Source organism: Meleagris gallopavo, chromosome Z (assembly GCF_000146605.3).
Source record: "Meleagris gallopavo isolate NT-WF06-2002-E0010 breed Aviagen turkey brand Nicholas breeding stock chromosome Z, Turkey_5.1, whole genome shotgun sequence".
Classification (NCBI taxonomy): Eukaryota; Metazoa; Chordata; class Aves; order Galliformes; family Phasianidae; genus Meleagris; species Meleagris gallopavo.
Window position 1 is genome coordinate 20880035 of NC_015041.2, and position 26288 is coordinate 20906322.

The window sequence follows — 26288 nt, forward strand, 5'->3', positions numbered from 1 at the left end:
AAAAAAGTGCCATAAAATCATATAGCATCAAATTATTGCAGTGAAATTCAATGCACTAAAGCAATGTTTTTCAAACTTATAAAAATACTTAATTTGCATAGATTTTAGAACACAAACAGAAGAAAAGTCATAAAGTTATATTTCATCTGAGAAATGCATTTTATATAGGTATAGGCTTTGTGTTTCAAGGTTAGCTCAATGAAGGAGGTGTTGGAATGCTCATGACAATTCAGGAAAAACTGCATTTCATCTGACCTTGTTTGTGAGTGTGTGAGATCAAATGGATTTTGAACCAGTACCTGATTAACTCACACTATAATTTAAACATTGCACTAAACATGCATAAGATACTGTCAGTGTTTTAATAGCACCTACACTTGCTTTGCCTAATTGTGATTATACTGTCTGCATGGTAGTAGAGAATAGTTTGATTGCTGTCTTCTCCTGTTTCATTGTCTAGGCAGTATACATATTTAATAATGTAATTTAGAATACATTCAACAACCTAAACCTTCCAGGCTATCCCTGAATGAAATAACAATGTTTTAAAACGATAACTTGAAACCTTATGATATGCAATCGATGCACTCTCACATGCTGCAATTAAATCTAGTATCATTAAAAAAAAATTAAAAATTTAAAAAAATGTAGAAATATGTTCTTGGAAGCTTTGAAAAAAAAAACTTAGAAATAAGAACGTAAAGAATAGTGAAAGAAATAAAAATACACTAAAACACAGTGCTATTATGAAAAAATCTAACTAGGATTGCAATAGTTGATTCAAGGAAGCACATGAATGGGGATTATTGCATTCAACCCCATTATTCCTTGTGTAGATATTAGTTAATTAAGGAGAACTCTGTTAGTAGCTGATTGAAAGAAATGTAGAGTTCTTCGCTGGCAGAGGCTTCAGCAGAGCTGATGAAGAAGTGGAGAAAGGTGCAAACATATGGCTAGGTTTTGATAAACAGAGGATAAGGCCGCTTTCTATGTGATCTGGATAAAACAAAGGTGAAGAAGACGGAACCTAAGGGACACCAGAAGCTGTGATCCAGCATTACAAGTGTGCCAAAGACCAAGAGAGCACTGGTAAGGAGCACTCAGTATTAGTCATAGTCTCTCCATCAGCAAGCCATCAAGAATTTGGAAAGGTCTCTCAGCAAAACTGAGTAAGGGGAAAAAAAAAAAAAAAAAGATTTTAGTCTGCTAATGCTTTTAGCATTGCTGGCATTACCTTTACCTAACTGAGGTAATATGCTTGCAGATCTGATGGTATGATAAGAAATAATAATTGCTTAGCCAAAAAAACCCAAACCCAACACCTAGCTCACAAACAAAACCAAAGAAAAAACACATCAAAACTCAAATATAAATGCAGCATGTACAGCTGTTTACCTGCCTAGGTATGGTATTCCCTAGTAAAGTTGGCTTCATACGGTAAGATCTATAGTTCAGAGGAAAAAATGAAGCAAAAAAAATCTGTATCAATTTTGCTGCTAGCTTTTCCTTTGCCATTTTCATGGTTTAGCATTGGTTGACTTGGGCTTAGCAAAGATGACAGCAACAACAACAGCAAATCAATATCACTAATACTAAGGAAGAATTAATGTCTTATCTGAGTTCACAATAACAGAAGTCATTGTCATCCAGTAACAAATTCTCCTCTCGTTTTGTGTATAGCTTGTATGCTGCACAGTAGAAGTTTTCTAGTTGGAGGAATTGTCTGCCATTGCAAAAAATATGCTCCAAATATTTCAGGTGCATAAATAAAGATATGAAAGTGCCAGCATCTAAGGACAAAAGCCATTGCTGCCCTATTTCAAGTGGACATTTCACATCCCATCCCGTTGTCATGTTTATCTGTTATTGGACACTGGCTCAAGCCTGTTACAGTTTTCAAAGACACTGACAATCTGTTTTGTTCTTCCTGTAATAAAAGCCCAAATCCCAGATTTTTCTTCCCACTTCCTCCTTCTCATAGTCTTTTGCCTTTTAAAAGGCTGTGCCTGGTGGGATTTCAGATTTCTAGTCCAGCACAGAAGGGTGGGCACATGTTCCCTTGTGTATTACTTTGGGAAGAGTTTTCACCTCCCCATCTGCCAGAGCAGGAGGGTTCAGACACTGAAGTCTGCCCATCTATCCTACACCACTGCCATTACAGAGGAACATTTAGAAGCACCTGCTCTCTAAAATCATCCAGAGCCTCTCTTCATCCTCTTCACATCAGACCTTGTCAATTCTGGTATGATTTAAATTTGTTGTTGTGCTGCATGACATCTCGCAAGCTGGAAACAACCTCAGTGAAACAACTGAGACATCAAGATGTGGCAATGACCTGCACGGATAAGACATCTCATTTCCTGAAGACTGCCACTAGGATCAGACACAGTGCATTGACCAAATTGCCATCCCAGATGAAAGAAATACGTCATTTTTCTGTGATTTTGTTCCATTTATTTGTGCAATTTCTGCCTGTACCTTTTTTCCTACAGCAATCATAAGCTCAGCATCACCTCTTTAAACTACTGTGCATTTTCTAGGGCTAGAGCTCATGCATTTCCTTCTTCAGAGTAAGAGAATTAGGCTTTAGAGAAACGCAGTCTTTTAAATCCAGCCTTTCACTTGTTAATGTCCTGCTAACTTCAGATCTTCCTGTGGAATGACTATCTTATTAAAAATAAATAAATAAATAAATTCAAGAATTCTACGACTTTCTTCTCATTTACTGTCCTGCTTATGTCACCACTAATGAAGTTACCTGGAAGTGCTTACAAATTGGCTGCAAGCCCTTTTTGTGTAAATCCTGGATGTAGACACACATTGAGACTTTCCCACTGCAAAAGTAATTTGGCTGGGGAAGTTATGAGAGGCAGAACTGTTCTGGAGCCACGTACACATCAGGGAATTGTTAGAGACACAGGTATTCTAGAGGGTATGCAAAACATTTGGGTACTACCTTTCCATAGCTGAACTATAATCTCACTGTTATCAACACAAAAATTAAACTTAAAACTAAAATTAAAACTTACTAACATCGTACTCATGTTTGCTTTAAGATATACAACACATGCTTTCAAAACAATTCTGCTGTTTAAATGATTAATTCTACGCAGAACTAGAAACAAAAGATATCTGTCAAGAGTTATCAATCTCAGAGAGCAAAATGCCTAAAGGCAAGAAGATATTGCATGAATCCTCTGAGGATCAATGGGTTCTTTATTCTAACAAAGACATGATGCCTTAGACCAGCTTTGTAATAGGTTCTGATGCCGTGTTTTGGTTTCAACATGTGAGGAAACAAAATTATTTAAATATTACATTAAAAATCTTAAGAAGGGCATTAAGAATCTTATGATACTTCCTAAGAATCATAATTCTTAGGCAAGTCATAAGCTCTGCTGCAGCTTTATGCATTTTTTTTAATTGAATTAAAAATTAAGTGATGCATTTCCCAAAGCAAACCATTTTCTATCAGAAAAATACTATTTTCTACTTGTCCTCGGCAGTGCTGTCAGTAATCCATGGGGGTCTGATAGCTGACTGGCATTTATCTGTGCTACAGAAGGAAAACAACACCAACCTTTACCCTAGTGTACCACCAGAGCCCCATCACACAGGCATCCACTTGTGTTCCAGCAGCTGGTGGGGAATAACAAGATGCAAAGGCCAGGCATCTCTGCTGGAAGGGGCATACATGAAGAAAACTGCAGCAATAAATGTGCCAGACTCCATAACTGCTGCAAAAGGGTAAGTGTGGAAGTGATGCAGATCAGCTGGAACTTGGGAAGGGAGCAGGGGAACACCAGGACTCTATTGCTTTGCTCACAGAAGCACTTCCTGACCTTGGGCCATCATTGAGTTGCATAACCCTTTTATAAAATAGGAATGAGAACATGCATGCTTGAAAGACGGAAATAGAAGGAGCCCATGGGAAACTTCCCGCTGACTGCAGTGTTGCACAATCAGGTGCTATTCAACTGCATGTAGAGCAGGAACACGAAAATGGCAGAGAGGGGCTGTTAAAAATAAATCCATGATGGCAGGGTCCAGGACAGACTGTTTTCAGCCAGCTTTGCATATTGGTTACATATCCTCTCAGCGACGTTTTCAAAACACACAAAAAAATCTGTTCTGCAACTGGGGTTTTAAAACATGTTTGTTAACCAATAATTATTGCACAGACTAAGTATATCTCAACGGCCTGACTCTGCTGGTCTTGCCTAGCCACTGCTTCAGCAGCAAGAGTATTAGAAGGCTTTAACATCTACAAGCACACTGATATTTGCAACAAGAAAACTGAAACAGTTAAAGAATCAGCTTTATTTAACTTTTATCACGCTATTTCTGAGTGCTCAGTGCAGTTACTTTATCTCCATGTCTGTGCCAAAACCAAAATTTTTCATCTCCGTTAGCCTAATTAATCAAATGGAGTTAAATTATAATTGGTTAGCATTAAATGCAGCTGTTAAAAAACCCATGTGGTTGACTCTGTTCTCACTTACTAGTAAGATGGTTAAGGGCAGGTATGAACTCTGCAATTTGTAATATAACTGACATCTAAAGGGGACGATTTCTGTGATTTAATTAAAGATTGTGATGCAGTGCCTGAGTTTCTGTTGCAGACGCTGCGAGCCAGAAGCAAGACGCAGCTGTGGTGAGCTGCGAACAGGCACTTCTGGAGAGGCTGACCTCCTAGCATGAGCATAGTAACTACGTTACTACATATACACATACTTTAATGGAAAAGTTAGCCATTCCTCATTCTGTTTTACAATCTGACTTTTTTTTACTAGCTATCTAGCTGTTTTATTGCATTAAAAAACAATCCAGACCATGATGGTTTTGTTGTCTGTAGCAAGTAGCTCCAGCTTTAGCTGTTTTTATGTTGGGTTGCACTATACACATGTTTATAGTTAAGTAACTCTGCTCTCTGCCAGCGTGGACCTGAGTCAACAACTCCATTGGGATAAAAGCAGCATTACACACAGCCAGTGTTTTCACTTTGAAAAACCAGCTCTTCATTCTCACAGCACAGATGCTTGTTTTCCTGCTCTCCAGGGCTGTTTCTCAGTTTGAATTTAGTTCCCCACAAAGTATTCGGGACGGTTTAGGCGGCACAGAGGCTGCCCCACCCCGCTCTGTGGCCATCTCACTCTCTCCTGTGAAGACCAGTGAAACAAGAAGGTGTCACACACAGAGCAGTTTGCAAATGCAGGATGGCTCCACAGCACTTAGGTTTGAGGAACTGTATGACCTCAATTTCTTACAAAATTACTTTCTGAAAATATCTTAAACTGCCAACATTGATGCTTTTGGTTCTCCCTATGGTGTCCACACCAAACTGATAGGCTTTGCTAAAAAAAATCTTGCAACCTGATACAGAGGTTAACCCTCAGGCCTCTCTGTCTCTTTGTGGCCAGTGGAGCCCGCTGGGCTGGATTGAGTTGCAGACACCTGCGTCAGCATGGGACTAGCCCCACACACCGCACACTGGGACAAATTCCCTCTCTTCATTCTCCTCACAGTAAAAGCACAGCGTTAGGACAATAAACAGCTTCTGTGCAACAGTTACTAACAAAGGGGGAAAAAAAAAAAAAAAAAGAAATCAGAATGGTGAGATATTCCTCATTTCACATCCAAAAATCAGCCCCACAAGTCCTGATTGTCATAGAACAAGCTTTCCCTTTTTTGGGAAACACAGACTGGTGAGGGAGGGATGAGTAGGAAGGGAATAAGGATAGAAAAAAGGAAAAAAATCCAAAGCACTGTTATAATATTTGATCATTTTCTCTTCAGCAGGCAAACATCCCGTGTTTCTCAGATTGATATGTAGCAGTCAGCCAGAAGGGGAGGAGCAGAGGGAGATGCCACTTGAGCTGGCAGGCCAGCAGCTCTTTAAATAGAAAAGCTTTCAGGGAACTCGGGGCTGGCGCTTGCTGCACAAATCTCATTACAGCCATTTCCACCCAGAACAGCCTCTGTCTCATAGCTGCGGTAATCAAAAAGCCCCTGAAGGAATGGGAGGGGGACAAGGGGGAAAAGTGGGACTCAGCAGGCCTAGGCCCAAACGCTCGCCTCCCCAGGCAGAGGAGGCAGTACCTGTGAGTCAGCTCCTCTGCTTCCTCTGGGTCCATGGCCTCCTCCTCCTCCTCCTCCTCTTCTTCCTCCTCTTCTTCATCCTCTATGAAGGAGGAAGTCTCAGATGCCCGGTCACACTCTGCACCACGGTATCCCTCCATGTTTTTTCTCGCTCAGGCTCTCGTCATTGATTTTTACCCCCGACCCTGTCCTCCCCAGGGTTGCCTGAAGCAACTGTCATCCCCAGCAGCTCTCACTTCTCCTGACTCAGGGCAGTCTTTAAATAGACAGCAGCAAAGTTGCAGCACTGTTGCTGCTGATCCCACCCCAGGTCCTAGCACCAACCGGGTGCCAGGGCACATGGCACAGCCCCTGTATAGCCTATTCCAGTTCTGTTACAATTACTGAATTGGAAGCTCTTGATAACATGTGGTTCTCCAATACAAATCTGAGCCTATTAATTAGAAATCCTGCTAGAAGTCTAGAGAGTTCTTCAAATCCTAGATAGGGCATAACAGTTTCTGACATCATGTAAGACGAGGAGTGCCACAAACAAGTACCCAAAACCACCCCTAAAATACAAGAGCTGAACTAAAGCTGAATCTTTTAGTTCAAGGAGATGTTAGCATCTTGCACACATTTTGAAACCTTGATCAGCAGTGGAAAACAGACCTCCTACTAAAAGTCTCCCAGCAGAAGTATTCCTCATGGAGGGTGTAATGAAGGGCTTTGTTATGAAATCGTGGCAAAACAATTCCAAAACTATTTATATTGTGGAAATTTATCTGAAGTTTTCTATCAGAAGTTACAATCCAACACACACCAAGTATTGCATTTACTTGATGTTGTCCGGCACTTCCACAGAAAGTAGTGCTGCTCTTGTTTACCTTGACAAAGAAAATGACAGCATGACATACTGAAATTTGAAATTTGTTTCCTGAACATCTCAGATTATTTTTTAATATATGAAAGTAATGCCACTTTCTGTGCATTATGCCAGATAACCACTTACCCAATTAGCTTCTTTCATTATAAGGTAAACTAAGTCATACTGCTTTGATGGTGTCTGCTACTGCTACTGTAATTTAAGTACCAGGGGAGTTTTGTGACAAACATGCTTGTCCTGGTATTTGGCAAAACTACCATCTAGTTTTTATAATTTTGATTATAAATATAGCTTATCAGAAGTAAATGAACTGAAGAAAAACACACTGGATTACTTGTAAAAAACATAGGTCATGTCAAGCTTGTGTAAAGATGATTAATAAGATGGGTCAGTTTTTATGAAGTTGCATGGCGGTTTCAGGAAAAACTTGTTTCAAACGTGAAGCAGTAATCTCAGGCTTTTTTTCCCCCTCTAAATGTTTTGAATGTAAAGCCTTAAGAGATGGTCATTTATAGTTTGATGCCTCACATCCAGCTTACTTAAAATGCATTTTTGCTGAATTTAAAGATAATGTCCCTTCTTAATTATACAATTTTCAGAGTTTACATTTTGTTGATAAAGAGATGCCCAGAGCTTTTTAAAAAAGGAGCAACATCTCCCTCAGCTCAGTATACAGATCATCTTTGAATCTAGTCATCATTCTTTTCTAAAAAAATTTAGTAGTGTTTTACATAAAACAGGGCAAAATGAAATGCTTCACCCATTACATCACTTGATAAAAATGAGGGATGATGCAGGGAACATCCACATAGAGAGAGAACATTTTAAATGACTGACAAAGTCAGATTAAAACTGAAAGCCTGTTAAAAGGAAGCTGTTTCAAGAAGCAAGCCAAAATATCAGATAGATTAGATCATGATCAAGTATGAGCAGAAAGTAAACTTCCAGCAGGCAAACAGTTTACTGTTTCTAGAACTTCTAAATTATAAGACTTTAAATAAATTAGAACCTAAGGTTTGCACAAGAAAAAATAATGCATGTTACTTTGAATTGTAAGGGCTTTCACAATCTTGTTAGAAGTGGCAACAGATGAAAATTATACCCTTACACAGACACAGTACAAAATACCCACAGAAAATTTTTATTTGTAACAGGTGCCTTGACCTTTACATTCTTTTCCTTTTCTACTTAATTATAGGAACTATATCAAATGTCCAATACAAAAGAACATAAAACATCAAAGAAAGCTGTATTCTCTAGAAACTTTATTCCACGGGACACCATACAAAATATATAAAAAAAAAAATAGAAAATATGCATTTAACATCAATTAGAAGTACTGCTTTGACAACTAATTGGTCTTCAATAACAAACACATGACAGGCACAAACTGTGCTACGGCAGGTCTAAAAAGTTTCATTACTTTGTTGTTTGGAAAAGCTACAATTTTTAAGATTACTTATTTGAAATCAATTTACAGCAGCCTACCAGTTAACAAACATTTACACAAAATCAAAACACAATCCCAGCATAGTGTAACTATTGTAGGGCAGGGGGTATTTTAAGCTGATATCCCTACTACTTTGAATTTGTAAAATGAAGCACTAAAAATCATCTTGTCTGCTACGTGAACATGAATCAACTACATAAACTGAATTGTCCTTTTTCAGTTCAACTTTCTTGTAGGACTGTTGATTGAAAATTCCATTTTAGATTACAGTTCTTAATATCCAGAACATTACCAACTGTAATCTAGCTTAATTTTCATAAATCATTGCCTTTGTTCTATATAAAAGAAAAATTGAACTGGGAAGTGCCAAACTGAGCAAAAGTGCATACTGCATTAAACAGACAGAAAGCACAAGCTGTCTGCTCATCAAGGACAGTTTGTGTGCAATGCGTTAAGGATACAGACTCATACATTGTTTAGCTCTGATTTCAGTTATTTAATTGTTAAATTTGTCTGAATTGATGACAACACAGATTATGGAAACAAGTCAGTACATTCCCACACTTTGTTTACAACAGACTTATTCCTGTGGTCTGCTGCTTTAGTCACAACATTCTCTTCCAGAAATCAACAATACAAGTGTTCTCAGAAAACACATCTCTGAGTGAAGAACTGCATTAATAAATGTCAATAATAAAATATGAAGTCTTTCTTACTTATCTTATCTTAGTCATATCCTTAACAAAAGTATAACAAAAAAAGCACGTCATAAAATAAGAAGAGTGTAACCTGGGTTTTGATACTGTTCTTTATTTCAGCAGGATCCAATATGGAGAAAATGAAAGAAGTTTGTTATCTTCTCTGTATGGTGGCTCTCAAAGGTAATACAAAGCTCAAGTCTTTCTTGTCTCGCAGTATCTGCCAAGACTGAGGAAAAAAGTAGAAGAGTTAGAAGGACAAATCATATTTTCCATCAATATTTAAATACCCTTTTAAGTGGTAAACCTCACAGATCCATGAAAATAAATTTGATATTTTTCTCCTCTAAAGGAGAGATTTTTATTCATTTATTTACTTAGGGAAAAATAATAAAAAATACATCCTTTCAAGAAGAGAGCAGATTTGTGTTTCCGGAGACGGAGACAGATGTTCACATTGTTTAAGTATTACATTGATTCTCTAACTGCAAAATAATTGTCTTAAAAGCACACATACCAAAACTACTGATACGGGAAGTTATACTTTGTCATTTGCAGAATCCGTATCTTTGCAGTTACTATTAACATTTTCTTCTGAATTCTTGTGGATTCCGAGACACATCTGTCACATGTTTTAGATCATGAACTTGGGAATAATTGCACTGACCCTCCTATCTTAATGCACAGTTCATTTTACCCACAATGTGCAATTAAAGCCACAGGAAAAGATATCACTCAGTAGCAGTGAGCTGTATTTACATTATTTTCCTACAGAAGATTAAGACTAGTTTTTTATTTATGCATATTTAAATGTGTATTCTATTTTGTAGGTTTACAAACACGAAGTACACATACATGTAATAAATGCATCTATATTAAATGTTCTTATAAAGTACACTTTATATACACTACATGATATAAGGACAATTATAAACATCAGAATCAGGCAGGCATGGTAACTACCATTTCTTTAGCTATCTTGAAAACCAAAGTGACCAGAAAAATAAAATGGATGTTTTTACCTTAAAAAATTCCTCTTTGATAGTATCAAACTTCTGTTTTTCATGTACAGCTCTAGCAGTGTTTGTCCTATCAAAGGGCTCTGCAAGATCAAAGGCAAACATTAAAAGTGTTAAAAAAACCTACAGCTATTCTATCTCACAGAGCTAGCAATGAGGAGGGAAAAAAAAAATAATAATAAAAAAAAAATCAACATACATTTCTTCCCAAGAGGTTTTTAAGCACCTGATTCCAGCTTTTTTCTAAAATCTATGTTTCCGTGTAATATTAGTCCAAAATAGTCTCAAACCCTAAGCACTCTAACATGTAAGCCACAAATACTGTAAAATCATTATTTCTTGCAAAGCACGATATGTTGGTTGTGCTGAACTCGTGCAACAGTAATTATCTGTGACTGCTTATTAGTCTGTGATATCAGAATAAGATTTTGTATATGGAAATGTTTTGAGACTTGCTACAGGTTAGATTCATCTCATGCAACAGTTTCAGTGAAATACAGAAAGATATTCTGTATCGCTTTTTATGATATGATTTTTTATGAATGGCTGTAAAAATCTGTATCTATTCAGAAGTTAACAACAGATTCTCAAGTTTGCAGCTATCAGACTACGGGTTTATACAGTTTTCATGTTTTCCTTTTTTTTTTTTCTGTTAACAATACATACTCTGGAACATTTTTTTGAACAAAGTACTACTTGCTCCTGATAAAACTTGCTAACATTATGAAAAAGTAACAGGTGCTAAGCAATTATGTATTATGATGCAGTAGGAAAAAGATTTCTTAAGTCTTTGTTGCCTTACTAGAAAACTATTTAAATAACAGGTATATTTCAGACTGCTGGAATATATTAAAGTCCTAAAAAGCCAGCAAAATTTAAAAATGCATACTATTTTTTTGTTTATTTGGGTACTGGGTTTACATGACAAGGTTTTGGTATCAGGAAAGTGATGACCTGTGTGAGCAGAGGTCAGCACCACCCTATGTCAGATCAGAGCCAGCCTCAGCTGCTCCAACAGGGACTTGCTGCTGCTGTAGCTGAGCTGTGAATCATGCTGGGTGAGCTCTGGGATAGCGTGGTTAAGAAAGGGGAAAACCCTGCACAATAGCAGCTAGAAGAGAGGAGTGAGGAAACGGGAGAGAAGCAGCCCTGCAGCAACCACCATCAGTGCAGGAGGAGGGCAGGAGGTGCTCCGGACACAGAGCAGCAGCTCCCTGCAGCCCAGACAGGCCCAAGGAGAAGCAGGCCGTGCCTCTACAGCCCACGGGCACCACGCGGAGCAGATCTCCCGTGCAGCCACGGAGGAGCCCACTGTGCAGCAGTGGCTGAGGCCCAGAGGAGGCACAGCCCACGGATACCCCACAGGAGCAGCCCGTGGGGAGCAGCCCGCCGTGGGGCAGGAGGGCTGGGGCAGATGCCGCCCGTGGGACAGTGCCAGAGCAGCTCCTGAGGGTGGGCCCCGTGGTACGAAGCCGTGTGCAGCAGTGCCTGGAGAGCTGCTGCCGGGGGGGAACCCACACAGCATCAGTGGGGCAGGACGGCATCCCATGGGAGGTCCCACATGGAGTAGGGGCAGAAGGTGGCCATGAAGAAGTGCCAGAGATAAAGAGTTATGAACTGACCACAACCCCTGTTGCTGGGGGAGGAGGTAGGAGAAAGTGAATAAAGGGAAGGTATCTGTAGTTTCCTTTAAGTTCTCACTGTTCTAGCCTATTATTAGTTGGCAATAAATTACAATAATCTTCCCTATGCTGAGTCTGTTTGGACCATCGTAGTAATTCATGAGAGACTGACTGGGGTCCTTATCTCAACTCAAGAATTTTTTTTCATTGTATTTTCCTTCCTTGCCCCATTGAGAAGGGGAAATGAGAAAGCAGCTATGTGCTGCCTGGCTACCTAACTTGTGTTAAACCACAACAGTTGGTTGTGAATTGCTTTTTTTCAGATAGGGACATAAGGCAAAATAAAGCACTAAATAGACATCAGAAGGGATTACAACATTGTGTGGACTGGGACTTGAAATTTAGAATATATTCTGTGGCACTGGAGTTTTATTACTGAAACCTATTTAAATCAAATAGATAATTTCAAGCAGTAAATGTTGCATTTGGGAAGTCTCTGTAAGTTTTTTCTTCAGATTAGCTATATAAAGTTTCTAATGTATGTTTACAGGGCAGATTTGTTTTTGCATCAAACAATTCTATTGAAACAGAAAACTGTCAATTAAATTAGTGAATTACCTAGTCCTCTAGTACCAAAGATGTCATTGGTTAGATTGACCTGCTGCTACAAAGAATTTCACATCCCTTAGCATGTGAAACAGTACAGTACTTCTTTTGTTTGTCTTACATATGATGATAACTGCTAGGATATTTTATGTATTTATTTTGAGCAAAGTGAGATTTCTGTGAATTAACAAGACCACAGCTGTACAATCTTCCTTAACTCACAGGGGGAAAAGGCACTCTTCCTAGTCACAAAAAACTGACTCACATCTTCCTTTTATTCTTGTATATTTACTAGCTGTCGACTGACAAATTCATTCCCTGAAGCAAAGTACAAATACTTCTGCAATCAGCAACTATTTACACCACTTTGCATTTTCTAACCATCTGTACAGTAAGACTCCATCATAAGTTACTTTGCTCACACGCTGAGAATACTAAAAGAAAAAAAAGAAGTAATACAACTTGAACACCAATTTTTGAGGGAAATTCCAAAACTGCTACAAAACAAACCCTAAAGAATTATTTATGTTATTTTTTATGTCTGGTACAAGAACAAATAAGATACAGTGTAGAAAGCTTTCGATCCTGTTTCCCTAAGTGACTGCTAATTGAGTGCCTCACAAAATTACCAGGTTTTGAGCATTTCCAATCTTGTCCTTTTTTTTTTTAATTTAAAAAATAACATATTATATTGTTTGATATAGACAAGATATTTAACCTCAAAACAGAATAATCACCATCAATTTAGAGATTCTAACAAAGAATATGTGCAGTGTTCTCTCTATCCCTATTGCAGTAATTGCCTGCCAAATTTTAAACTTTGAAAATAGCACCTCTGCTATTTCATTTCTCAAAAAGCAGAAACAAAGTGAGAATCAGCCTCAAGACAGATAAAAATTAAAACACAATTTTTATTTTGAGCAAGCCTAAATATATTGCTACATGGAGATTTATAGCAACTCGTATACATAAAGTTCTATATCTATCAATAAATACATTTGAAATATTAGAAAAATACACAATACCAATCAATAAAACGTTACTCCTGACAGACTTGGAAACCATAATATTTTAACACATTTAGCTAGCTTTCAAAAGTTTATTCTCAAATTATAAACAAGTTTATCCAAATAGTTTCCGTTAAAATAGTTCAGCTCAACAGCTGCTGAAAGTATGAGGCCTACTTCGAGTAAAAATAAGAAATGCATTTTTTTCCTTCCAATTTATAAATAAAAACTCAGAATACAATGATCAATCACACTTTTAATGGAAGCACACCATAACGGGAAGGAATAGGAAACACCAACTACAGATTATTTTGCTGCTTCAAATGCAAAATGTAGCCATTAAAAAAGTTATATGCAATCAAGAATATTTAACACAAGTTCTAAAATGGTTGTTTTGTGTGCTAGTATTCTATTTTTCCAACTTAGCAGAAAATGAATCTTATTATTCCACCACACTGGAATGCCATGAAAAAGTTGAAAGCCTGAAACATAGAGGCAACTGCCTTGTAACACAGAGCATCAGCATCATGTGACAGCAGAAGGAACAGCTGCTGAGCATTCCCACCTCCCACATTCAGAACACAGCCTCGGCAATTTCTGCACAGCACTATCCCAGATCACTTCAGCTGCACAGATACTCTTGAATTCTCACATTTCTCAACTCTGAGACAGTGAAGTCAAATGTGAAGCCTTCTTCATAAGTTTCCGTGTATTTTACCCTACAACTGTTGGTTTTGTTTTTTATTTTCCTTTCATGACTTTTTTCTTTTCTCCTTTTTTTTTTTTCCTTTTTTTTTTTTTACCTTCCAAATAGTCCACATAAGGGACAGGAATTTCATAATGTGGCTTGACATAGCCATTTCATATGATTTACAGCCAAGTTAGTGAGCTCCAACCACATAAGTGATTTCACCTGTAGGTAATCTTCTCTGCACAGAGTAGCACAATCACATAAAATTGTGTGCACACGCACACCATGTACATCCACCCTGCCACAAACCTTGAGCAATGCCTGCATCTAAACCACAGGTCTTTTGCCTTACTACGCCTATCCCTTCCACCACAGGACTTCTGCAGTCTCTCAACCTCTCTGGCCATACTGTTTGGCTCATATCCAAGCTCCAGTTCTCTTTTTTCCAAAAACTTCAATCTTTGAAGTCCTAATCCCAATAGTCTCCCATTTATTTAAAGCTAGGACTCAAGTCACCTTCCACATTTCAAACCTTCGCTTCTTACCTAGATACTAGATACTTCTAATTCTACTTCTTCTGTCCCCTTGCTGCTTTTCATCTCCTCTCCAGCAAATTTGCCTTCACCTGCTGCACTCTGATTCTCACTTTTCTTTTTCTTTCATCTTCACAGTGCTAACTCTTTCCACATGATAGCTCCCAGTCTCTTTCCTACTTTTATTTTCATATTCTGCTCTAACCTATTTTCACTTTTTCACAGAAGGTCTGGTCTTCACCTTCTCCATGTAGACTACTGATGGCAGTTGAAAGGCAACAAGAGAACAAGAAATAGGTTCTTGCATTGTGCTAACTCCCAGCTCAGCTAGAACTACAGGTGACAAGACCAGTGACTCCAAAACATAGCCTGGGTTTCACCTCTAGTTCTGGAGGGTATCATACATTCTCTGTGGAAACTGCACACGCAAAAGCCCATCAAAAATAGTAGCTGCAAGTGGACCAATGTATGCATAATTTACTTACTGCTAAGACATGAAATGCCAAAGCGTTACTAGAACAAAGAATATTCTTACAGAGGAATCTAAATGTGGTCCACTCTGTTTTTTCAGAAGATCAATCTTGGCAAAACTGAAGACTATTTTTACAGAGCAGCCAAGCATACTACTGTCCATAAAGGCCATTCCTTGTCAAAGCCTTAATCGCTGTGCCAAAAGTAACATGGCAATGAGTCTTCTTGAAGAAAAGGTCAGGGGAACTATTTTTAAACACTACAGAACTTAAAGCTTCCTTCTCAAATGTTTTCAGTAAGATTGTTTCTAACACTATTTACACTGATTAAACTTCATTTTCTGCATACATATATTTCACGTGCACATTATTAAATTTTATGGTGCTCATATTTAAGTGATTTAGTGTCTTAATAGTTAAAAAGGATAATGTAGCTTTAAATTTTACCTTCCACACATATATATTTGTTTCTCCATTCAGCATCATCCGGTCTTGGAATAGCTTTGGCCTCACGAACTGAAATCATTTGATGGCTCCAACTAGGGAAAAGGAAAAGAATTTGCAGACCTTTAAACTCTTAATTCTGAATGAATAACGTCTGTTTACATTAATAAACTGTCATACTGGTCTGTCACAAGCCTATATATTACAGTACTTTATACTAATGAGAAAGTTAGTGTAAAGCACTACACAAAAGTAAGGAATGCTTTGTAGGAAACAAGAAAGAATTCCACAAGCACTTTAGTATATTTATGAAAATATCTGCAAAACAGAACATCATAGATTTCCACGTCATCTTGAATACTGAGTCCTACATTTATTTCTAAATTCAAAATAAATTACAGTCTGATAAATTTTTCAGATATTTCTTTGGGAAAAAGAGCTTAAGAGCAGAGGAAGACAAAGCATTTCATTAATGTGCATTCAGTGATCAAGAGAGAAAACAAAAGCATGCTTACAGATGAGCTTTCCCAGTGCAAGATGCTTATTAGAAAGTACTAACATTTTGTGTATGTGGTAATTTAAATATTCTGTAACTGTACAAAATTTAGAACAACTCAAAGCAGCCTTTGAATGCAAGCTACTGCATGCTGCAGTTTTACAACAATGGAACCATAAGAAATGATCACACTGAAACAGGAACAGCAGTGCAGTTTAGAGGGCAATCTTTCTGAGGCTTGGCACAATGATATGCCAAACATAATGGCAGCCAGAGCAACATTTACAGTTTTATGTTTTCAACCAGTTCTACCCAGCCATTTTTCAGTTGTTCTTAACTAGACCAGACAACTGCTGTATCACAGCAAAAAGCCTGAAATTCCAACAACAGATCATGATACACCCCGACTACTGGGGTAAGAAATAACTGGGTAGCATGCTGTTAGCTGAACTGGTATTATGTACACCTGACTGGATCTCCTGCTTGTATGGATCTTTTGACATGATGCAAAGATACAGGCAATGTAAATCATCAGTTAAGTCTGGAAGAACTCTGCGCCCCATAGATCATAGACCAGCTGTCATAAGGGCGTTAAGTCAGTAGTGATAAGATCGTTTACATTAGCTAAAAGTCTGTGCCTACAGATTCTACAAATTAGCTCAAGTACAGCTCATGATTAAAATCACTTTTGAAAGTCAGCCGTAATTCCACGGAGCGTGTATATTGCTCTTCAACAATAAACAAACAAAGAAAACCCACACAAAAGGAAAAAAACAAGAAACTGGATTATCACAGAAAAACCACAGCTCCAGAACACTGGTTGTGACTGGAAGAAGCAGGCAGTTCAACTATCTGGCTGAAGTATTGTTTCACCTCAAAAAACACTTTTGCTCTTGATCTCATCTTTCTTTAGGTTAAGATGGCTTTCTCTTCCATCAAGAAATAAAAGCATTTATAATATACTGGCTTAGTAAGAAGCAACAATAAAATATGTTTCTATCTGTCTAAAAAGCTTTGTATATGAACATGAAAACAACTAGTTTATCTCATTAAATCTTCATTAACCTTGTCTTGGTACCAAAATCAGCATGAATTAGAAGTGAATTACCAACAGCAAATGATTTGTTTATTGATTTTAACCACTTCGACTTGCACACACAACTCCACAATTGCCAATGTGAAGTGAATATTCTACATCTTTGTATTTTAATCCACAGGCTAACAACAACCACTTGAACAACTATCTCAGTCATCAGTTATTTCTGGTGTGACTGCCCACACCATGTATGTGTACCACATATAGAATGCAAGAATTTGATAGAAAACCAGGTGTAAGCCTGTGTATGAGTTAAAGGCTTGTATTTTCCAAAACATTACTATCATCTATTCCTGTAAGCAGCTTTGGCTCATGAAATGTGCACAAACTGCAAACATATTGAAGAATATGATCATCTTGTTACCTAATTGTGCTCTGAAGTGAGCTGTCAGGAATTGTGCTTTATATTTTATCAAGACAATGTAGTTCATTTTTGATCATGTCCACCAAATATAATAACTTAACCAAGGAATAATCTTAACTTGATACAAGAAGTGTAAAAGCAGCACACTTCCCTAAAGATGACAATCTTTATATTCCCTAACAGTATTTTCAATGCAGCAAGGTCTTACTTCAAGGTCTTACTACGTAAAACGGCAGCCAAGAGGAAACCTGCTGCCTTCACTCAGTGAGTGAAGGCAGAAGTGAAATCAGACACTCTTTTAAGGAGGGCCTGGTAAACAGGGACCAGTTTGCAAATACTTCCTATCAATACATTTCTTTTTCTTTCTTTTTTTTTTTTTTTAACATTTTTATACTTTGTCACATTCCCTCCATGATCTGCAGAGCTTTAACAGTGAAAGTTAAAATGAAGTTTTAACAGTGAAAGTTAAAATGAAGTTATAAGCATACATATAGCCAGCTGCATCATGTGAAACATCATGCAGATTTGAACTCTACAAGCTCGTTATCAAGCAACTCTATCAAGCAAGATAATTTCCAAATGTGCTGATAAACTGCATAAGCTTTACCCTTATAGTCTTATCTGTGCAGGAACTTCCACATCATAATTTTAGTAGAAAGGGAAAAAAAAAAAATTACTTCTTACATACCCCACCTCAGAAAAAGACAATGGAATGAGCAACGTACAAATACAAGGTACCCTGCAGTATATTTGAACAACACAAGGTGATAAAATGACTTCTGGCCATATTCCTTAGATCCATCCTGCTATCAAGTATTATTCACTGCATCAAGTAAAATAAAATACACATTTTAACTGAAATATCTATTGGCCTTTGCTAGATTGAGAGGGAAATTTAAAATAATGCATCTCAACCCTCCTTTTATCTTCCTGACCAATACATGCAACAGTAGATCAGCTAAGCAATCCAAGCAAGTAATTTCAATTACTTATTCTGTTCAAAACGATGATCTTCCTATATGATTACTGCTGACCATCATACACTGTTCTTTCAGCAAAATGGATCCTGTGTATTAAATTTTGTAGTATTGTCTCCTATACCACGGAGGGAAATCTATAAGAATCACTTTCATGAAAATTGAAGTAGTGTTTTCTTTAGTAATCTTTTTAACCAAACACACTGCAATTCAATAACTGGCACAGTACAGATCAGTTAGATGTGACCTGACTTCAGAGCTGTATCATCCGAAATAAAATTGTAAAAAAAAAATCTGTGCATAAAAAGACTAGTAAATGTTCTACAGGAAAAGAGTGAAAAATACATTGATTGTAGCAATAAAAAACAATAGCTCGATGAAAGATACTGAAAGGTGGAAAAGGGGCCCCATCAGGAAAAGTAAAAGGCAAAAAAAAGGTTTTGCAATAACTGAGAATAAGGGAGGTTAGAGGGGGATAGTTAGGGGTAGTTTACAGAACCAGGAATGTAGAGCTCTTTAGAGAAAGGGGTATAGCAGACACGGGGTCTGGGATAGGGAGGGGGATGAAGGCCATGCTGATAAGGTTTGAGACATCTGGCAGGGAGGTGATTAGATGTCCACAGAGTGAGATGAAATTAGTTTGGGGGATGCCCCCCTTCTCTGTCAGGAGTTATGGTGAGGAACATCAGAAGCCTTCACGAAAAAGACAACAAAATTCTTCAACCCACAACCCACTACACACGCGCAACAGGGGAGGGTCTGCACGCTTTGGGGTATAATGAATATGTATCTGAATTCCGGGAAACTATTGATTATGTATTAGTTTGCTCTATATCTGTAGCATGATTTTTCCAGACGGTGTGCAAGCTTGGAGGAGTTATCCCCCTTGCACCAGGGCTTTTGCACAATTGCCAATAAAACATATCTTCTCTATATCCTTACAGGCTATAGGGTTTGATTTTCTGCACGTCAGTACGACTAACAGTCTCCTGTTGTGTCTATTAAACCCATCCATATTCCCACCTGTCACACTATTTCTATCAGCGACCTCAAAGCAAAGTTATCACATACTGCGTGGCACTATGTTTATTCTTACTGGCTCCCTATAACATGCACATGACAAATGCTGAAACATTTTTTGTCTGCCTTTTCATCAACAAGGGCAATAATTTGGTTATTCCTTCTACATCCAGTTCACAGTTTTACAAAACTACGTGGAATTTTGAAAACTTCTCCTCATATTGAAACAGGATTTAAAGTTAACAGGGATATAGAGATGACAAGTCAACAGTAAAACTAAGTTTTATTTCGGTAGTAGGAAGAGTTGTAAGTATCGTAAGTTACTGCATTGGGTGTGACATTTCCCAATGTGACTTCTCAGCTCTACACAATTTTCAAACAGGATTTGTTAAGGATAATTGTTACATTTTTAGGCTAAATATCATCATTCCATTATTTAAATATTTTACACTGAATGCTGGGAAACCTAGCCAGATACTCATATGGGTTTTCTTCTTGTTTTCTTTTGCTTGTAATTTCTTATCTGACAGAATAAAATGCCAGGGTTAGAGAAAGACATCAAATACTCTATTAGCATTCCTATTCTGTCAGTTATTACTCCTGCATTACTGTTCTTTACTGTTTTAGTATCATAAAATGATTATGTACTGAAGAAATGAAAAATTTTAAGTATTCTAAAATACTAAGATGAGCTTATTACTTACTCAAATTCTGTGGCATAATATTTGAAGAAGCCTATTAGCAGTTCACCGAGACTTGACTCATTTTTTGAGAGGTAAGGAGGAATTTTACATGGTGCCTGATGAACAAGATGCAGCTGCATAGTAGGATCAAAAGATTCCTGTCAAAATAAAATCAGAGTATGTACATACAAACACACATACAACCTTAACCTAGGTGCACTTTTTTTTTTTTAACAAAACAAAAGCTGGCCTTTATTTGTTCACTAGAAGTTCAAGAAAAGCTTATAACAAAAAAGTTCTATTATTCTTGTGCTCTTCTGTTAGATATTAATCACTCCAATGAGCTCAAGCAGAATCGTCTCACATAGAACTCTCTGATACATCTTTAGTTCATTGAAGAATTTTTACATGGGATAATCTCTGAACTAGACTTGCATTTACAAGCTTAGAAAAACATGAGCAAAGGCTGAGGAAGATAGCCTGCTCCAAGCTGGGTGCAGCTGAACTAAAATAGTGTAGAAGACTTGATTTCTTTTTCTCACAGCATAAACATCCCAAGCTTACAAGCTCTAATATGAGCCTGCACTCTGCCATATAATTATTTCAAAGATTGCAGTAGTATCTTCTCTACCCAAGCTATTTGAAAGAATAAGAAGACTTACACACAAAAAACCTGAATACAGAATGTGGCATTTAAGTTAAGTACATTTTTCTTTCAGAAGCAATAATGACCTAAGCTATTACAGGATCTCCAGAGATCATCTGTGAAAATCTAACACAGAAGCAAGTTCTGTAGAAACTTCAGAACAGACTGATGCTTTTTGTGGGCTAGTCTTATTTATCTCATCTGCCTGGACAGTCAAGAATGCCCAGAATCTAACTCCGTGTATGATATGCTTCAACACTTCTGCAAAGAGTCAACATGGTGCCAGCTGGACTAGATGCCACACAGTAACAGAATGCACAGGTGGGCAGATCTGGCGGCACTCTGGGACTTCTCACTGTTCACATCTGTGATAGTGATATATTGAGTCACAGAATTTGCCTTTTGTTTCTCATTCAAGATAAGCATGTGACTTTTATGTGGCAACTATGATTTAAAGCAAGTAATTTCCTTCAAAGCACAAAAGTATTTTCAGGTTGCAGAAAGAACTGCAATTATGATTTTTGAAGAAAAACAGACTAAGTAGGGTAGCTTGTTTTGATCACCTGCAATCACAAGAAAGAAAACTTTTTTTTTTAATTTTTTTATTTTATTTTATTTTATTTTTAGGAAATTGGGTTTTGCTTATGCTCTGTAATTATTACTACAGCGTACAAGACCAAAATCATTTTGGTGTATTTCTCATTTTCATTCTCTTTTCAGTATCAGTTTTCAGAGGTTGTAACTTTGCAGCACATTTTAAATACTTAACTATATTCCTAATGGAGAGAGTAAATGGAAAATGGAAATTTGCAAATTTCCAGAATGCTTTTTTCTTTTAATATCTTAATCCACAGTTTTAGTTCGTTTCTGTGGCAATCATATATAGAGTACTCTTTTAATATTATTACTAATCCTATAATATTTACTTGATTCTCCAAAGGCAAGATAAGAAACAAAAATTTATGCTGAGACAGGATAAAAATGCTGTTTTTACAGTAGTGTTCTGGAAACACAGGAACCTGCAAATGGTTTAACTTTTTCACAGGTGAAAACTTGCATTTGTATACGCTCATCAGCATTTTCAGAATTATGGTGTTGTATATATTTTTGCTTTAGTTGTTTTAATCATTAATACTTGTAATGTACTATGAAGACATTTTGTAATGTACTATGAAGACATTTAAATGGTTCATACACTACAGTTTGAATTATTATTACAAACAAAGCTATTATTTTTAGGTAAGGAATTGGATAAAAGCTCACTAATTACAGTAGTAATTCTGCAGAGGATTAAAAACATACAGATTCACAGAGCTCTCTGGACATCAACAAAATATGATCTGGATACAGTTGCAAAGGCCATGTCAAAAGGACATTTTCTTGTGACAATTTTGTGAGGTTACAAATGTCTCAAAACATACCTTACTCAGTCTCTGAGATAAAAAATATCATGCAACTCAACAGATGTTGGAAGGTACAGAAAACTGAAATACCAAAATTGGTCAGAAACAACACTGCTAAACTTATTAAGAAATAGCAGTCAAAGGACACAGGGATATTTTCAGTTCACCATAGAGAGAATTAGGTCAGCAGCTGTCATTAGCACACATTTCTGAGTGAAATCTTCTCTTATAAAATAAGTTGTTTTCATTAAAGAAATTATCAAAAGAAGTAAATCGCCCTTTTTACACTCAAGTTTATTCTATCAATGATCAGGCTTGCAAACTGTTTAGTTTAATCCATTACACACACTTGAGAATTCATGTATTTTAGGTAAGTAGTTTCATATACATATATGATGTAGTAAATACATAAGAAACACTTACAGGGTAATTTTTTTGGAGGGATGGAAGGATGGGTTCAGGTAGGGCTATAAAAAAAAAAGTTCAAAGTTGCTGTGATTCACGTAAATCATGGAAACAGTATCACTGATTACCTCAAAGGACTGGACTGAAATTCTATCTTAGAAATATCTAAAATCTAAGAAATATTTAATTGCATACATTAAGTAAAAATTACTCCATAAATATTTATATTACTATATTTTTTATATAAAAGTATAAGCAGTTAATACAGCTAAGGGAAGACACTGTTACTAAGACACTGCTATTTGCAGAGAACATGAAAATCTACGGCAGCTGGATACTACTTGACTTTGAAAATTTATGTTAATTCATTGTTATAAAAAATTCATCTAGATTTCCAAAACGCAAATTATAGCTTCACTCATTTTTCCCCCTCAATTTAAAATGATTCTGCCAAAGCACTGGAAATCTCTATATACTGCGTAAGTATACACTTTTCAGCTGCTAAGTATTATATGCTGAGTCTTGAATATAACTTTAAGATAAAATACTCAATACTTAATAGCTGTTCCTATCCATATAACATGAATAAATAAAGTCAAATGGTCTTAGCTGGTCTACTGAATGGCAAACGGGATATTAAGATCAAACAGACAATAGCGATACTAACACAACATAAACTAAACAATTATAACTTTTATAAGTAATGAATGGGAAAACATAAACTGCACAATAAAATTAAGAGAGAAAAAATTATCTCCCAGGTTTGATGGTGCTAACGGTGGACAGAAAAAAATCCTGAAGTATCAACATCTTTCTAAAGAATCAGAGCATTGACAGCACAGTTCTTTGTACTGAACTTCTAACATTACCATGTCTTTTTACACAGTTACCTACATCATTCACTAGCAAAAATGATAATTAAGTTCAGCAAACAGGATCTTGACTTGGGACCTGATTCAATCTTCAAACAATGTCTCACAGAGGAAGGGACGTTAAGGAATCCCTCTTCTGCAGGGACCAAAAATTAGAACAGCAGAATTCTCACAGCATGCTAGGGATACCTTCAAAGATTGTAATATGTGAACTAGCACTTGCTTTTTTTTTTTGTGTGTGTGTGTGTGTGTGTGTGTGTGTAGGCGTTTACAAATATGAAAGAGTATTTTATTTCTATAAGGTTTGGAATATTTTTCTATCCTCTGCCACAATGAAATAAATGGCAATACAAGTAATTAAGATACTCCATCTAGGTCTGTACAATATACTGAGAGGATGGAGTCATGTGGAAAAATTACTTTGCTAGCATTTGCCACAAGTTTCTGTTTTCCTAGTTTATAATGACAGTTGGACCAGCTACCTGGAGGAAGGCTCATCAGACATCTGATGTGTCATAAGACACTGCTGTACTTCAGAAATAAACTCAAGCCAATGTTCTCAGTTTTCTGCACAAGTATGAGAACATTGAAATGCATTAAGAAGTAAAGGAAAACAGCTTGCCTGGTGAAGATAGAGACACTGTCTCCTGCTCAAGAAAGCTTTTAAATTACATTTTTTTCTTCCTTAGTACCATCAACAAAAGCCCCATCAGAAAATTGTGTGACTGGGACATAAGCTGTTTTCAATATTATCACATGCATGTAGTAGAAATAAAAAAATAACTTGAAATTTGCAGGAACAAAAGATTAGGTGCTAGATGCATAACCAGATGACTGCCTTTTTTAGAGTAAAGATGACAAAGCACAATTAAAAGGCTTCTTTGATCTGCAGACTTCTGTTACTCCTTAGGAAGCTGACTGATCAGACAGACTTCCAGGAAAAGAATTATTCAAACTTTCTTCTCTATCAGATAGTTGTGGCAGTTGCCACAAGTGACTACAGCAAGTGCTCTCATGCTTGCAAAGTTGTTAACACTACTTTAGGACTACACATTTATACTCGCTAGTAACTCCTACTATTTCTTTTGTACTTCGATGCATAACGCAGAAATGGGATGATCATGAGCGTACACAGCATCCAATAGAAGAAATTCCCCTCTCCTTATTGCACTGAAAATAGATTTGGGGAATAAGCTGCCAACTGAAAAGGGCAGCTCCCACTAAAAGTGCAGTATCAGTCACTAAATGCTTATCAAGTCACTGTTTAGATGTTCACTAATTGCTAGACTATGTAAAGATATCTTTCACCTTTCCTGCTTGTGTGCTTCACCTTTACGTGGCAATCTTTGCACCACAATGTAGCTCCCAACATCTCCAATCTTGCACATAAAAATTACTTCAGCTTTTTAAAGCCTCCAAATAAATCATATATATGTATAAATATATATATGTGTACACACACGTTTGCATTTTATTAAGGATCTACACAGAAGTGCTCAGTTGCCTACAGTATGGGTTCAGTGCTGTGACAACAGACTTGATGGTTTTTTTTTTCCACACAAACAAATAAATGTATGGAAATCCACCACAGCAGATATAGAGAAAACACCACACAGGACAGATATGCTTACATTCTACTGTCCTTGAGATTTGTAAGTTAATAGTATGCACATGGTGTAGGTATCAAATTTAACACAACCAACTGGATCCCAAACACACAAATATCCTCCTAGGTCCTCTACTACAGATATTGTTGAGCTGAAAGAAAACTACCAGCTTGAGTCAACTATCATAAAAAAGCTTTCCACCCTAGAACAGAGTGTGTGTAGTATGATCTTGAAACTAATAAATAGTTGGCTACTCACTCTACAGCAAGCATCTTTCATTCCAGGCCACATAAGCTGTCAGATGAACTAAACACTCCATTTTTCTAATGGATTAACAAAAAAACAAGTTTAACAAAGCAAAGTGCATGATTTTGCACTGAGTTGAAGTAAACTCAGACATATATACAGGCTGGGAGAAGAACTCTTTAACGACAGCCCTGCTGAGAAGGACTTAGGGGTCCTGGTCAATGAAAAACTTATTATGAACCAGCAGCATGCGCTTGCAGCCAAGAAGGCCAATGGTATCTTACCTTCCATCAGAAGAGGGGTGGCCACCAAGGACAGGGAGGTGATTGTCCCCCCCTACTCTACTCTCATGAGGACCCATTGGAGTACTATATCTAAAGCTGAGGCCCCCAACAAAGGAAGGATGTGGAGCTGCTGGAAAGGGTCCAGAGGAGGGTCATGAAGACGATCCGAGGGCTGGGAGCAACCTCTCCCTGTGAGGACAAGGCTGAAGAAACTGGGCTTGTTCAGCCCAGAAAAAAAGAAGGCTGTGGGGAGAACTCACTGTGGCCTTCCATTATTTAAAGGGACTTTGTGAACGTGAGGGAAATAATTTTTTACAAGGGTAGATAGTGATAGAACAAGAGGGAATCGTTTTAAAATGAAAGGGGATTTACCTTAGATGTTAGGAAAGTTTCGTTTTTTTACTAAGCGAGGGGTATTGCAACAGGTTGCCCAAAGAAGATGTAGATGCCTCATCCCTGAAGGTCAGTTGCATGGGGCCCTGGGCACTCTAATCTAGTACTTGATTTAGCGCTTTAAATCCTGCCTTTGGCAGGGGAGTTGGAATTTGATGATCCTTCAGGTCCTTTTCAGCCCAAGCCCTTCTATGATTCATATGATTCAAAAATGGGAAAAATAAAAATCAAAATAAAAAAAACCTACACAAACTAACAGAAAAAAAATGTTGAAATGAGTGGCAAGAACTAT

General features: G+C 37.2%; 2 protein-coding genes across 2 annotated transcripts in view; both read right to left on the reverse strand.

Annotated features, from left to right (window-relative positions):
* The window catches only part of CMYA5 (cardiomyopathy associated 5), a 48544-nt gene extending 42207 nt beyond the window's left edge, over positions 1-6337 (reverse strand). The window contains exon 1 of the mRNA XM_010725512.3: positions 6100-6337. Coding sequence (XP_010723814.1) covers positions 6100-6239 — 140 coding nt within the window. The 5' untranslated portion in view covers positions 6240-6337. The remainder of the gene's footprint in view (positions 1-6099) is intronic.
* Positions 6338-8091: 1754 nt separating this feature from the next.
* TENT2 (terminal nucleotidyltransferase 2) overlaps positions 8092-26288 on the reverse strand; it is a 37974-nt gene continuing 19777 nt past the window's right edge. Inside the window, exons 10-14 of the mRNA XM_010725513.3 lie at positions 22613-22656; positions 20162-20298; positions 15508-15599; positions 10135-10214; positions 8092-9341 (exon numbers count right to left, since the gene is read on the reverse strand). Of these exons, the coding sequence (XP_010723815.1) occupies positions 9267-9341; positions 10135-10214; positions 15508-15599; positions 20162-20298; positions 22613-22656 (428 nt within the window). The 3' untranslated portion in view covers positions 8092-9266. The remainder of the gene's footprint in view (positions 9342-10134; positions 10215-15507; positions 15600-20161; positions 20299-22612; positions 22657-26288) is intronic.